The 13,706-nt window shown below is 37.8% G+C and overlaps 1 protein-coding gene across 1 annotated transcript; it reads left to right on the top strand.

Annotated features, from left to right (window-relative positions):
* Positions 1-720: 720 nt before the first annotated feature.
* On the top strand, positions 721-3,457 carry LOC132306624 (pentatricopeptide repeat-containing protein At3g25210, mitochondrial). The gene has a single exon (XM_059804086.1). The coding sequence runs from the start codon at positions 768-770 to the stop codon at positions 2,058-2,060; it is 1,293 nt and encodes a 430-aa protein (XP_059660069.1). The 5' UTR covers positions 721-767; the 3' UTR covers positions 2,061-3,457.
* Positions 3,458-13,706: the final 10,249 nt, after the last annotated feature.

Here is a 13,706-nt window from a genome sequence, read left to right as displayed (position 1 = left end):
GGCGGTAGTGGAAGGCAGAGGTAATGGTAATGGTAGTGAAAGGCGGAGGTGGTTGTGGTGGAAGGTAATGATGGTTTTTGGACTTGGAACATGAGGGTTTTTTAGGAAGTTGATTTTTTTAAAAAAAATTACTTGGGAATGGAATGGTCATTCCATAGGTTTAGTTGTGAAATAGATTTTCATTCCAATGGAATAGTCATTCCCACTTTAAATTGCACATCAAACAAATAAATAGTTAGAATGTGCATTCAATTCCATTTTTGCACACTAAACACAACATTAGGGTTTTATTGTAAAACTTTGAAATATACTATTACTCTTGTAGGTTTAAAAAGAGTAATAATAAGTCTTTTAAATTTGAAGAATGCAATATTATAATAAGTGAAAGTATGAACCCCGTCGTGTCTCTTGTCTCTGCTCAGATATCTCATATTAGGTATCTCCGAATTCGGGGAATCTATTCATTTTTTATCAAAAAAATAAAACTCGTCTCAATTAATAAATGTTCCATGAACTAATTTCGAAACACTTGGCAATTCATTTGCAGCCCTAATTTATATCAAACATTATATTAACTTATTCATTATACATAATTTTTTTTTTTTTTTTTAACAGTAAAAAGGATGAAAAATAAATTGCCAAAAAGAAAATGAAAATTATGAGTAAAAATTTGGGCTTTTTCAGATAAGATGTTAACTGCTTATTGGACGAAATGGTAGTAGTAAATTATTTGTGGGCTTTTTTGATTGAAACTCTCTTGCTTTCTTATGTCCTTCCGCAACGGAGCCGAACCAGAACCAAAATTCCGGCATTTCTCTCTCTTCTCTCTTTCTCTCTTCTCTCATGTCAAGATGGGAGTAACCATACGTCGCGCAATCAACTCCACTCTCAGAAATTCATTATTCTTTTCCCTCTCTCTACGCTCTATATCTTCCTCCACCACCCACTTCTGCACCTCCCAACAGAACCCTCAAACCCTAATTCCACTATTACCACCACCATCCCAAAATCCTATTACCCCAAACCCTAACCCTAACCCTAACCCTAGCCCTAGCCCTAGCCCTTGCCCTAACCCTAGGACCCGAACCCCTATCGAGAAGCAATTCGAGACATGGATCGAAAAGCTCAAACCCGGGTTCACTCCAGATGACGTCGACGAAGCCTTGCGCGCCCAATCGGATCCCGATCTCGCACTCGACATTTTCCGGTGGACTGCTCAACAACGCGGTTACAAGCACAACCACGTCACCTACCTCACGATCATCGAAATCCAAGTCTTCGGTCAGCGGTATCGTCAAGCCGAAACCCTAATTGAGGAGGTAATCGCAGGAGCTTGCTCCGCAAGTTTGCTCCTTTTCAATTCCATGATTCGATTTTGTTGTGGTCGTAAGTTTTTATTCAATCGTGCATTTGATGTTTACAAAAAAATGTTGAGATCTGAAGACGCTAAACCCTCGTTAGAAACGTACACATTGCTCTTGAATTCACTCCTTAGGAAATTCAATAAGTTGAATGTTTGTTATGTGTATTTACCCGCTGTGAGATCGTTAACGAAGCAAATGAAGGCTTCAGGGGTGATTCCTGATACATTTGCATTGAATATGATCATTAAGGCTTACTCTAGGTGTCTTCAAGTTGATGAAGCAATTAGGGTTTTCCGGGAAATGGGATTGTACGGATGCGAGCCGAATGCATATACATATAGTTATATAGCTAAGGGTTTGTGTGAGAAGGGTAGGGTGAATCAAGGTTTTGGTTTGTATAAGGAGATGAGAAGTAAAGGCTTGATGCCAAAAAGTAGTACTTACATGATTCTGATTTGCAGCCTTGCGATAGAGAGGAGGTTTGATGATGCCACCAATGCTGTGTTTGATATGCTGCGTAATTCCGTGGCACCTGATTTGCTGACTTATAAAACCCTCTTGGAAGGGTTGTGTCGGGACAGGAGGGGTAATGATGCTTTTGAACTTCTGGAACAATTTAGGAAGAGGGATAGTCAAATGAGTGAAAAAACCTATAAGACCTTGTTGGATGGATTGCATTTTGTAAGTAGGGAGTAGGTATCATATTTTTTTTCCTCAATTTTGTCCTTAGAACTCAGACATGTCTTGTTAGACTCAAGTAGTCCAGATAACTTGACGTGTTGGAGCTAAACAAGGATGACAGCACTATTTAATCAGTCCAGGAAATTTGGGTATCGGGTTTGTCTTTGTATATATTGAATTATTCTATAGTGAGAAATGGCCAGAGGATGCTTCCTAGTTGGCTTGATTCAGCTTCAATTATGATTCTATGAATGCTGGGAACAGTTTAGATTAGTGGTGACACTACACTTGGCTTCCAAATTGTATGTACCTTGCTTATTCTGTTTGGCCACAGAGATGGTATGAGGTCAGTGTAAAAGCAGAGTCACAGTGTTTTTCCATTTTATTTTCATGGTAGAGATACAAAAACAATTCGCTGCCTTGTGTATTTGGAATGACATTGGTTAAGCCATGTGAGATTGTTATAGAACAGGTGGTGCAAAGTTTCTCGGCATCCAGAGCTGCACCCTATATTTCTCCCCCGGAACATCACAAAGAGATAAACTGGCAGGAAATGACTTCAATGGCAGCATTCTTTTTAAGGGATCCTGGAGTTTATCTTATTACTGTGGTGCTAACTATGTTTTAGACTGTCTTGTTATCAGTGCTTCGAGTCCTGGAGTATGCAGAGTGCGTTCCATTAACATACAAGCTCAAGGTTTAGCAAGCAGAACATCTATTCTGAAAATGAGAGACATTGTAACATTGTTCATGGATGACACCGAAATTATGTTATACATTTGTCCTGCTATATAAAAGATGAGAGCTTGGTGAGTAAATAGTGATACGGCTGTTCACTGTTGTATTAGTTCAGATGAAGTTGAGTACACTGTTGCTTGGACTGGATGCTTGTAAGTTTTTACAACTTTCTCTCATTCACTGAATAGACAAGTTATGCAAATAAACTGCGTAAGACGTAGACAAAATACTAGAATTACATATTATTATTATCTTTTTGTGAACATAGAATTACATATTATTATTATCTTTTGTGAACATAATGTAATGTTAATGATAGAAATGTTCAATTTCTGAGTCTTCATTTTGTGTGATGAAATTAAGGATATCTACACTAGCCCATGCATATATTGGACAACCCCAACAAACTCTCTTCAAAAAAATTTCCTCAAGATTTGGTGGTGGGTATTGCATTTGTGTCGTATCTGTTGGGTATCACTCGGCAGGATGGAGCGGAATAGAACTTTGATGGGGAGGAGGCTTGTAGGGGAGAAGTTGTAAATGCATAGAGGAAATAGTTGATTTCTTAGGTTCTTAGGGCCCTTCTTGGCTTCGGCCATTGTGTAGTTCATGGGATGCTTTCTGCTTTCCATTTCATTTTTACTTGCAAAAAAAAAAAAAAAAAAAAAGATAAAGGAAGTTCCTACGAGGCAAGTATTGTTCAAATGTTATAAAGAGATTAAAAATAAATCAAACCCATTAAACATGGGTTAATCGATTTCTGTATTAGGGTCCTTGTTTTCTTTCCACCATTGCACAAGTGCTCTGCCTTCTGACATTCCTGCACCCGTTCTGCCGCCATCTCTTTATATCTCTCCCTATCTCACAATATATATATAGAGAGAGAGATAGGGACGGACCAGAAAATTATGTATATATATACAGAGAGAGATAGGGAGAGAGAGATAGGGACGGACCAGAAAATTATGTAAGGGGTGACCTATGTTATGGGGACAATAGTAATTTTTTTATATAATTTTAGTAGGGTAATTTTAAAATTTTATAGGTATTTAATACAAGAAGAAGAAAATAATAGGTATAAAATATTAAAAATATATATAGACTTTGAAGGTTTTTGGAAAAGTATAGATACGTGCCTATGGAGAGAGTTATCAATTTTGGGGGAAGAAGATGTATATAGAGAGAGAGTGGGTGGGGAAGAAAGGTTGATAAGAAAACTGAAATAGATTTTGAATCTAGAAAATTAGATTAGGAGGTGTTTAGAATGTAAAAGTTAGGAGAAGGGTATGGGTTGCCTTATTATATATTTGGGTTGCACTTTCTGTTGAATTCGTTTTCAGTACAAAAGCTCTTCAGTTTTACTTTTTGTGTACCAAACAAAAAATGGAACGAGACTGAAAAACATATACATGTATCAAATGAGAGTCCATCAATCCAATCGAAATAGGCATTAAACCTAATGACAATCAAAATTGAATTCAACCGTATGAAGGCTTAAATCGATCCAATTCAATTGTAAAATAAGAGATTGATTAGATTGGTTCTATATATTGAACTTTTCTAAATAGGCCCCCTTCTTTTTTGGCCATGGCCCAATGAAGATTACTAGTTGTATGTTTGTGTATGGCACATATCAGTTAAAATTAATACACGAATCTCCTGTTTGGAGTAATGGTATGACCCCTGCTTCTAACATAGAAGTGCACAGGGTTCAATCACAATGCGAAGTAATGCATTTGATTTCTTTTGAATATGCAAGGGAATGTTGTTGTGAAATTGAAATTTCAAAAAAGAAAATAAAATTGTTATACAATATATTAAATGAGTCCAGTTTGTTAGTGTGCGAGGAGAAAGAGGGTTGGATTATAAAATATAATCTTAAACAGGTCGATTCACGGAAGTGGATTCATAATTTATGAATCTGCCACCGATGGGATTGACAATTCAATTGGATTTACGAATTTGCAGATCAAATAAATATCTCTTTTTTCATGCTCTATAATCATAAGATTGAAACCTAAATGAAATCTATATCGAGTTGAATAATAATGAGGCAGCGTTACGCTTATGTCACCTAGTTCATTTAGAAAAGTAAAATAGTATATTATAAAAAATTAAAATTGTATATACTTTTAATAGTATAGTTGTTCGCACCAAAAACTGGCAGCCATCTCAGCGATGACGTGCCAATAGAGAGACAAAGGAGAAAATCTAGGCAAATATATTTCAGCCACTTTGTTGATAAGGTTGTTGCTAAATATATTTGTAGAGATTTGAATCAATTCAATTATGTCATCAATTCAAAAGAGAAGACTTAAGAGATTTAGTTACAATAAATAACTAAATCCCAATGAAGTAGGAATTTCAACAAGAAAGGAATAGCCGTATAAGTTCAAAAGTTACAAATGACCATTAGGCCATTTAAGGGAATGAAACGGGCTGTTAAACTTAAAGAGGGGAGTTGCTAAAAATTAGCAACTTTTCAGCAACTTTCTAGCAACGTTTTAGCAATATCTCGGTAACTTACATGTGATTAAATCGAGGAAGGTTGTTTTTACAGAGATTTCCTACTGAAACAAAACAAGAAAGGAAGCGGAATAACAATAGGATTTGACAAGAAAGGAAGCGGAATAACAATAGGATTTGACAAGAAAGGAAGCGGAATAACAAAAGGATTTGACTGAGTTCAAATTGTGAAGAGAAAGAATCAAAGAAGGAGAGATTTTCTAGCAATAACTTAGGAAAATAAGTTGAGATAGAACTTCTATAAATAGAAGTATTGTATTCCATTCTAGGAGGTCCAGCACCACCACAAAACATGCATTTCAACTAAAAATGTTTTCAATTGACTCTACGTCATTTTCCTATCAATTTCTTTATTTCAATTTAATGGCAATTGATTAGATCCTCGTCAACTATTTCGATTCAGCCATTTACTTTCTTTCAATTTCAATTATGCCAATTTTAATTACGCAATTTTAGTTAGGCTTTCAATTCAATGGCAATTGATTAAATTCTTGCCATTGAATCGTAGTGACAATTGATTAAATTCTTGTCATTACTTGGCTGATGGCAATTGATTAAATTCTTGCTATCACATTTCAGTGGCGATCGATTAAATTCTTGCCATTGTGTTTGGCTGATGGTGATTGATTAAGTTCTCGCTATCACGTTCGGCCGGCGATCGATTAAGTTCTTGCTGCCTGTCTTCACTCGGCCATTCCATCCATTCAAACATTCATCAGCCGTTGCATTTCTTTAGACACTCTAAAAAGTCCTTGCTACAAACAAGGCATAAAAGAACCTTGCTGGGAGTTCTTACTAGTCTCTCTCCCACACAATCGCCTGAGAGTCAGCCATCGGAAAAAGGGATAGGCTGGTGTTCAATTACATATTTTGGGTATTTTGTACAAATACTCTGGCACGCCGCGAAGAGTCCATCGACCGGCGTAGGGAACAAAAACCGTGCGAACAATAATATATAGATATATATACGCACACAGATTCTGATGCAGACTTAAAATGGGAAGCATTGTAGAATAAAAGAAAAAGGGTCATGACGGGGCCGATGTAAGAACCGAATTGATAGTGAAGAAGTATAAAATCGAAAAGGCTAGGGATTATGAAATTCTTGAGTTTTCGGTTTATCGCATGAGAGAGAGAAATACCCGGTTAAACCATAAATGATGATAAATTATTATATAGTCTTAGACTATTTGACACTTGGTGGATATTTCAATGAAAACTAATATTGAAATTTTTTTGTAATATATTAATGGAAACGGATCCTCTCCGAGGAAAATTTTCTCTTAACATCTCCAAGTATTTAATTCTACAGTTGTTATAGTGCTACATCACCAACTTACCATTCCATCATTAATTCACCAACCTTAATTAATCTTTATTAATTAATTTCCCTCTGCTATCATCAATCTTTATTCCTTACAATTTAAGGTTTGGAAGATTTCACAGTTTTTTCTGAGTTGAGAAAACATTTTAAGATCTTGGTACATCAGATAACTTAAAACTCATTTGGATCTTATCTACCTTCCAGAGTTTTATCCACTACAACAAAGATTTCACAATTTTTTATGGGTTAATAAATATGGTATTGTTTGGACTAAAAACGCCGTGGTCCTTTCTCATCTAATTAGTTACCTTGCTACAATTGGATTAGTTCCGAAATTTACAATTGAAAATAATTTAATTAAGGGTGTTGTAAAAATCTGAAAATTTGGGTATAATTTTTTTTAAAAAGAATTTGTGAATAAGAATATAAATTTCACTGCATCATACAACTATGACCGAAAGAAAAAATATATATATATTTTCCTCTTACAATTGAATTTGCCAAAAAGTAAAGTGAAAGTTTTAGCGGGATGGGAAATTGCGTAATTATTATCTTGAAAATTTTAATTCAAAAGATATCATATTTATTAGTTAATTAATTAAGTTTGATAAATTAATGATGGAATGGTAAGTTGGTGATATGGCATTATAAGACTAGTAGGATTAAGTACTTGGAGATGTTAGGAGAAAAATTTCTTTGGAGAAGATCCGTTCCCTGTATTAATACACTCTTATATATTAATACACCCTTTTGAGACTATTTTCTCAATCAAAAAGTCCTTTTGAGGCTATTTTCTCAATCAAAAAGTCCGAATCGAACTGATTTGTCAAGTATTAATAGTTCAAGACCATTTAATAATTTCTGTTAAAGATGGATATAACACATCTTTAAATATATATATATTTTTTAACTTTTACACTGATGTCAAATTTTTATTGCTCCACACCACTTCCAATACAAGAATTGTCCTTTCTTCAACTATCTGATATTTGTTGTTTTGTATCCATGAGCTTTTGTGTGCCTAATGTCATACCCAACAATACATTCTAAAACTCTTTACGCTCATGTAGGGCGGTATATTTTCGTATAACATTATTTAGAATACTTTGGAGATGTCTATTTATTTGATAAATATTCTAAATATAAATATTTTTTGAGTTTTTTTGAATCTTATTCTAGAATTCTCGAGTTAACATATGTATACATCATGGCTAATAAGGCTTGGCATATAAATAGCTTTCATTTTCAAATGCAATAATGCATAGTCTTCTATTGACTCTAAACTCTCTCGCTATACCGCGCTTTCATTCTCTGTACTCTCTGTACTCTCCTACATCTCTTTAGTGGGACGATGTTTGTCTATCCAACCCACTTCTTTGGCGGTACAAAGCTACATAGGTAGGTTCACATTAAGGAGTCTATGATACACGCGTTAAGAAATTTATGTAACAAGTTCACAAAACAACACGTGAGGTACCCATTCTTTTAAGAACACTCTCACTCTACCTTCTGTCTAATTGTCTGGTTAAAAAATCATGCAACCAAAACAAATAAGCTGATTAAACTTAAAACTTTTACCTTACGAATTCACAGTTATAAAACATCTCTGAAGAGTTTGTATCTGAAAGTACAAAGAATTTTCTTCAATTGTAGAGAGAGAAACTTTACACTTCCAATAATTTTCTAACTCCTTTTCCCTCTCATTTCTATCTATTTATAGACGGTTACAACCACTTAGACAGTTATAACCACTCCTGGGCTGAACCTATCTTCATCCCTTTTATTTGGGCTCAACTTCTTTCATCATAATATGGGCTTCCGTAATGACTTCCTGGACCTCGGCCTATTTAGTGAGGACTTGCTCCATCCGGGTTATCCATACCTGACCCGTTCTTAGCAATATGAATCATACCAAGCCCGGATCATTTTTGGTGTCTTCATCTACCCCCAATAATCTCTCCCTTCATTAATTAGGGTGAGATTATTGAAAAGACACAATCTTGGTCTGACGGCTCGGAGCAATGACACAAGGAATCGAATGGCTGGCACAAAGACCCAGACTCCGAGATCTGTTACGCCACTTTTGCCTTAACCTTTCGAATTATGTGTCGCCTCTATTTCTTCTCTTTAAAAACCCTGATCCTCTCAACCCTTGTCTTCCTTTAACATATCCTACTTTTATTATCCGTTGTCGTCTTCCTGAGTCTCGTCTGTCATCAACCTGCACTTTCCGGCGAGCTTTCTTCAGTTTCTTCGGCAAGTTTTTCCTTTGCGATTTGGCTACTGTGCTGTTGCTGAGTACTTCACAAACTTCTTCCTCAAGGTAAGGTTTTTTTTTTTTTTTACTATCCTTTTTGAAAGAAAAACCTTCATTACCAGAGATTCCTCCCTTTCTCAATGGCTCCTTCAAATCTGAACGCCATTCGTTTCAAAAATAGCATTCCTAATGATATTTCTCTTAGGATCTACCCTACAAACTTAGATGGGAGCTCTGGTGAGGGTCTCCTTCCTGGGGAGATTTTATTCTCTGCCGTCCATTTAAACGTCATTAGGTTCTCCTTACACCAATTCTTTTGCTACGTCTTTAGCAAATTGGGGCTTTGCCCTCTACAAGTTAACCCTAACTTCCTTAGGGTAATTTCAGTCCTTCTACTCTTGAACCGTGACAGGGGTCTCAATCTTGATATCATTGACCTCCTTCTCTGCTACCGAATTAACAAAATCAAACAAAGTGATCTGTACTACCATTTCTTTCCTATTGACAAACGGTTGATTTGCACGAATAAGAACTCCTTTGAAAAAGGTTGGAGACAAAACTTGATTGGGGTCAGTGGGAATTAGCGGACTCCGTTCGGCCAATCTTTCTCTATCCCTTCCTCCTTTGGAGTATACTCTGTCTCTGGTTACAAAAAACTGAAAACACATCCCACTGAATGCCACTGTGAAAGTTACTTTCCCCGTTTTTGTACTTTTCTTTGTAGATGCCTTCAAATTCCTCATAATGAACTGGTTTATAGCGTTTGCAGGGCAGGTTAGACATCTTATAAGAGAGTGTGCTGAACAACGTCCCTTCAGCTACAGACTTGCTTACTCCTGATAACCTCTCTGACATCGCTCTCCTAGGGTCTACAATGGAGAGCATTCAGATTCCATTTTTCAGCAGGAGGAGGCGTTCTGCTCCCATCCCTTCTGCTGCTCCTGTTACCATATCTTCCTCTACACCTGCTACCACATAATCCACCTCTGTTGTCTCAGCCCCAAAACAGGTTGTAACTGCTCCAGTTATGATTCAAGTTATAGATCATTCTGCTGATGGGCCTTCTGAGCCCATCCATACTGAGAATCGTGCTGTGGATCATTCTGCTGAGGCCCATCCTGCTGCTCCCACCAATGTGCCTTCAAACATTCTATCTGACACTTCTTCAGAGAGCACTCAGGGTGCTGGGGGATCTCAGAACAATGGAGGGCCAGTTAAAGCTGGTATGTCAGAGAAAAGTTTGGGAAAAAGGTCAATGCCTGAGGGCGGTCATGACTAAAGTGACGTCCCACCAGCCCGGAAGACCAGGATAGCTTCTTTCAGGATTACTGAACCTTGCCCCCAGCTCAGCTTTTCATTCCAGAGGGTAAATCTACCAGAACCTCTGGTCCAACATCATCCGTTCTTCCATGGCGCCCTCTACTCAGCCGTGAAGATGGCTTGACCATTGGCCTTACAGATTCTATATACCAGGACCCCCTTACTTCTTTTGCTTTCTATAAGGGTTTCTGGACTCCCAAGGATCTTGAAATCCAGAACAAGTTATCCTTTGGTGAGATGTTTCGGCGGTTCCTAGCAGCTGCCATGGAGGTAACTTTTCTTCTTATTGGGATATGTCTCTTTTCTACTTTAACTTTTTAGTGGCTGAACTGACCAGAACCTCCATTCCTCTGTGCAGACTATATTTGGGATGTTCACCTTTCAGAAGACCATTGATGTTCTGAACAAGAAGCTTAAGTCTCTCTCTGCAGGCCTTAAAAGATCCGTTGAAGCGGAGAACCGTCTTGAGGCCAAAGTCGCTGAGCTTGAGTTTAAGCTGAACGAGTTAGAGAAAGAAACTGCCGCCTTAAAAACAGAAAAAGATGTTCTGTCAAATGAGAGGGACGCTCTGAGAGCTGAATGGGAGGCCTTTAAGGCTAAACGGGACTCTCTTCAAGATGAAGTTGATGTCCTGAAGACTGAGAAGAACGTCGCCCTAACTGAAAGGGACTTACTGAAGGCTGAGAAGGGAGACCTTCAGTGTACACTTATTGCTGACCGGTTGACTCATGCCAACTCAAAGGAAAAGCTTTTAAATGAACGTTCTTCCTTGCTGAATATAATCAGCAAAGTTGAGGGTAGCATGAGAGCTCTTCTTGCCCGCTTCACCAGAACCTCTGCCTTAAGGTATGCTGAAGGGTATAGAGACGGCTTTATTGACCGTTCTCCCCCTGAAGGTAAATCTAGCTCCTGTGCTGGTCCGGATGAGTTGGACGCTTCTTTGGACATCCATCCACCAAGCAACTACCAGAATCCACCCTGCGACCCTGTTGAGAATATCTTTATTGAATGCAGAGAGGTTGCAACCTCAGGGGTTGTTCTATCCTTCCATCCTTTGAACATTCCTCCAATTACTACCATCATGCCCTCCACTTCAGTTGCCTCTGACAGACTCATGCTAGCTGAGGGGGTGATTCATCTTGATTCTCCCTCTAAGGATGATGGTACAGCTAAGAATGGAGAGGACCACAGTAGGCCAGAGGGTAATGACGGGGAGAACAACGAGTCAAAGCCTGGAGAAGATCGTGCAAACTAGCATTGTGCAATCTTTTGCATCAGTTTTTTTTTCTTAAAAAATGTATCTTCATGTATCCTCAGAACATCAAGCCATGTACCTCAAGATCATTTTGTAATGAAAGAATATGGAATGATAATACTTATTTCTAGCAAAATTTCCATTCTTTAATTCTAAATGATAAGGTAATTGATACCTGACTTTTCCCTTTAATCTTAAGTTTCAATTTTCAATTTTTAAACTTCATTTTTCATAAGTGTTTGGCATTCGGCTTGTAGTGACAGTTGCCACTGACATTGTTAAGTGCCTTGCGCTCGGCTATAATACCACTTGCCACAAGTTTATTTTTGAGCAAGTGTTTGGTGTTCGGATTGTAGTACAAGCTGCCACTAACTCTGTCAAGTGCTTGGCGCTCGGCTAGAATGTCACTTGCCATTCGGCATTAGTTTATTTTGAGCAAGTGTTTGGCGTTCGACTTGTAGTGCCAGCTGCCACTGACTTTGCTAAGTGTTTGGCGCTTAGCTAAAATGCCACTTGCCACTCGGCATTAGTTTATTTTGAGCAAGTATTTGGCGTTCGGCTTGTAGTGCCAACTGCCACTGACTTTGCTAAGTGTCTGGCGCTTGGCTAGAATGCCACTTGCCATCAGCTTTAGTTTATTTTGAGTAAGTGTTTGGCGTTCAGCTTGTAGTGCCAGCTGCCACTGACTTTGTTAAGTGCCTGGCGGTCGGCTAGAATGCCATTTGCCACTCGGCATTAGTTTATTTTTGAGCAAGTGTTTGGCGTTCGGCTTGTAGTGCCAGCTGCCACTTGTTCTGCTACGTGGGAAGAATGTCAATTAATTTTTAAGCAAAGTAAACTTTTTTTTCATAAAACTTGAAAATTTCGTACACTTGCAAGTATGCAATTCAAAACGAGCATATTGTTTGGAATTAAACCCTACTTTTACTGGTAGTACTTTTTCAGAGACGTGGCATTCCATGGTTTACTACCAACCTTCTTGCCATGGTCTCCAGGACGTATGCCCCCTTTCCTATGACTTCTGTAATTCTGTATGGACCTTCCCACGGTGAAAACATTTTTTTGACTATCCCCACCTTCCTTTTAAGAACCAGATCGCCAAGGACGAAGTCTCTGTGCTTCACCCTCTTGTTATGGCTATTTAAGAGCGTCTGTTGATAAGAAGCAAGCCTTATTGCAGCTGTGTCCCTTTTTTCCTCTGGCAGATCAAGATTAAACCTTAACATTCTATCATTCTACTCTTGATTCCACGCCAAGCTTCTAACGGTTGGAACTAAGGGTCAGTTTGGTAGAGTATAAATGGGAGGAAAAGGATGGGAAGGTGATGGAGGGGGATTAAAAATGTGTGTTTGGCAAAAATTGTTGGAAGGAAATGGAAGGGAAGGGAAGGGTTTGGAGGGTTAACTTGTGCCTTCAACAGTAGATTTCTTAACCTCCCAAAAATGGGAGGAAATGAAGGGAAGGGAAGGATAGCTTGGTGGGTGATTTTAGATGCCAATTTTACCCTTAAGATTGCAGAGAGAGAGAGACCGCCAGTGATTGAAGCTTAGAACGGTGAACCAGAATTGGAACAACGGCCATGGAAACTGAAAGATATGGGTTTTGGATTTTCTGAACAATCTGAAATGATACACCAATACGGGTTTGAACTTTTGATTCTTGCAAACAGATAGATAAACTGGAAATATATGGGTTTTGAATTTCTAATTCTTGTAGAGAGAGAGAGAGAGAAACCAAGTTCAGTGTTGAGAAGGAGTTGCAGAGATGGAGCGAGATTGGGGAGGCTGAATTGATTTGCCTTAATTTTTTTATTTTTCTTTTCTTATGGCCTCAAGTTAAAGACTTTATATATATATATATATATAGTTTCATGTACTTGCCAAAAAAGAAATAAAAAAATTAGGGCAAATCATTTCAGCTTCCCCAATCCTATATATATATATATATATATATATATATATTTATATTTTAAAATATAAAGGTGTATAATAGTTAATATGTTAAAATAATTCCCTTCCCTTTCTTTTCCTTTCTTTTCCCAAACATAATTATTAGCCTTCCCTTTCTTTTTCTTCATTAATCAACCAAACGCGATGGAGGTTTAAAATTATCCTTCCCTCCCTTCCCTTTTCTTTCCCTCATAACTAATGTTATCCTTCCCCTTCAAACCCACCGTACCAAACAAAGCCTAAGTGTTCGACTAGTATCACTACCTCGGTGCCGTACGCCATAGCGAATGGG

This window comes from Cornus florida, unplaced genomic scaffold, assembly GCF_030987335.1.
Source record: "Cornus florida cultivar Cherokee Brave unplaced genomic scaffold, ASM3098733v1 CherokeeBrave_3.0.0_Hap2_Chr05, whole genome shotgun sequence".
Classification (NCBI taxonomy): domain Eukaryota; kingdom Viridiplantae; phylum Streptophyta; class Magnoliopsida; order Cornales; family Cornaceae; genus Cornus; species Cornus florida.
Note: the sequence above shows the minus strand (reverse complement) of the source record. Positions and strands in the feature narration are given on the sequence as shown.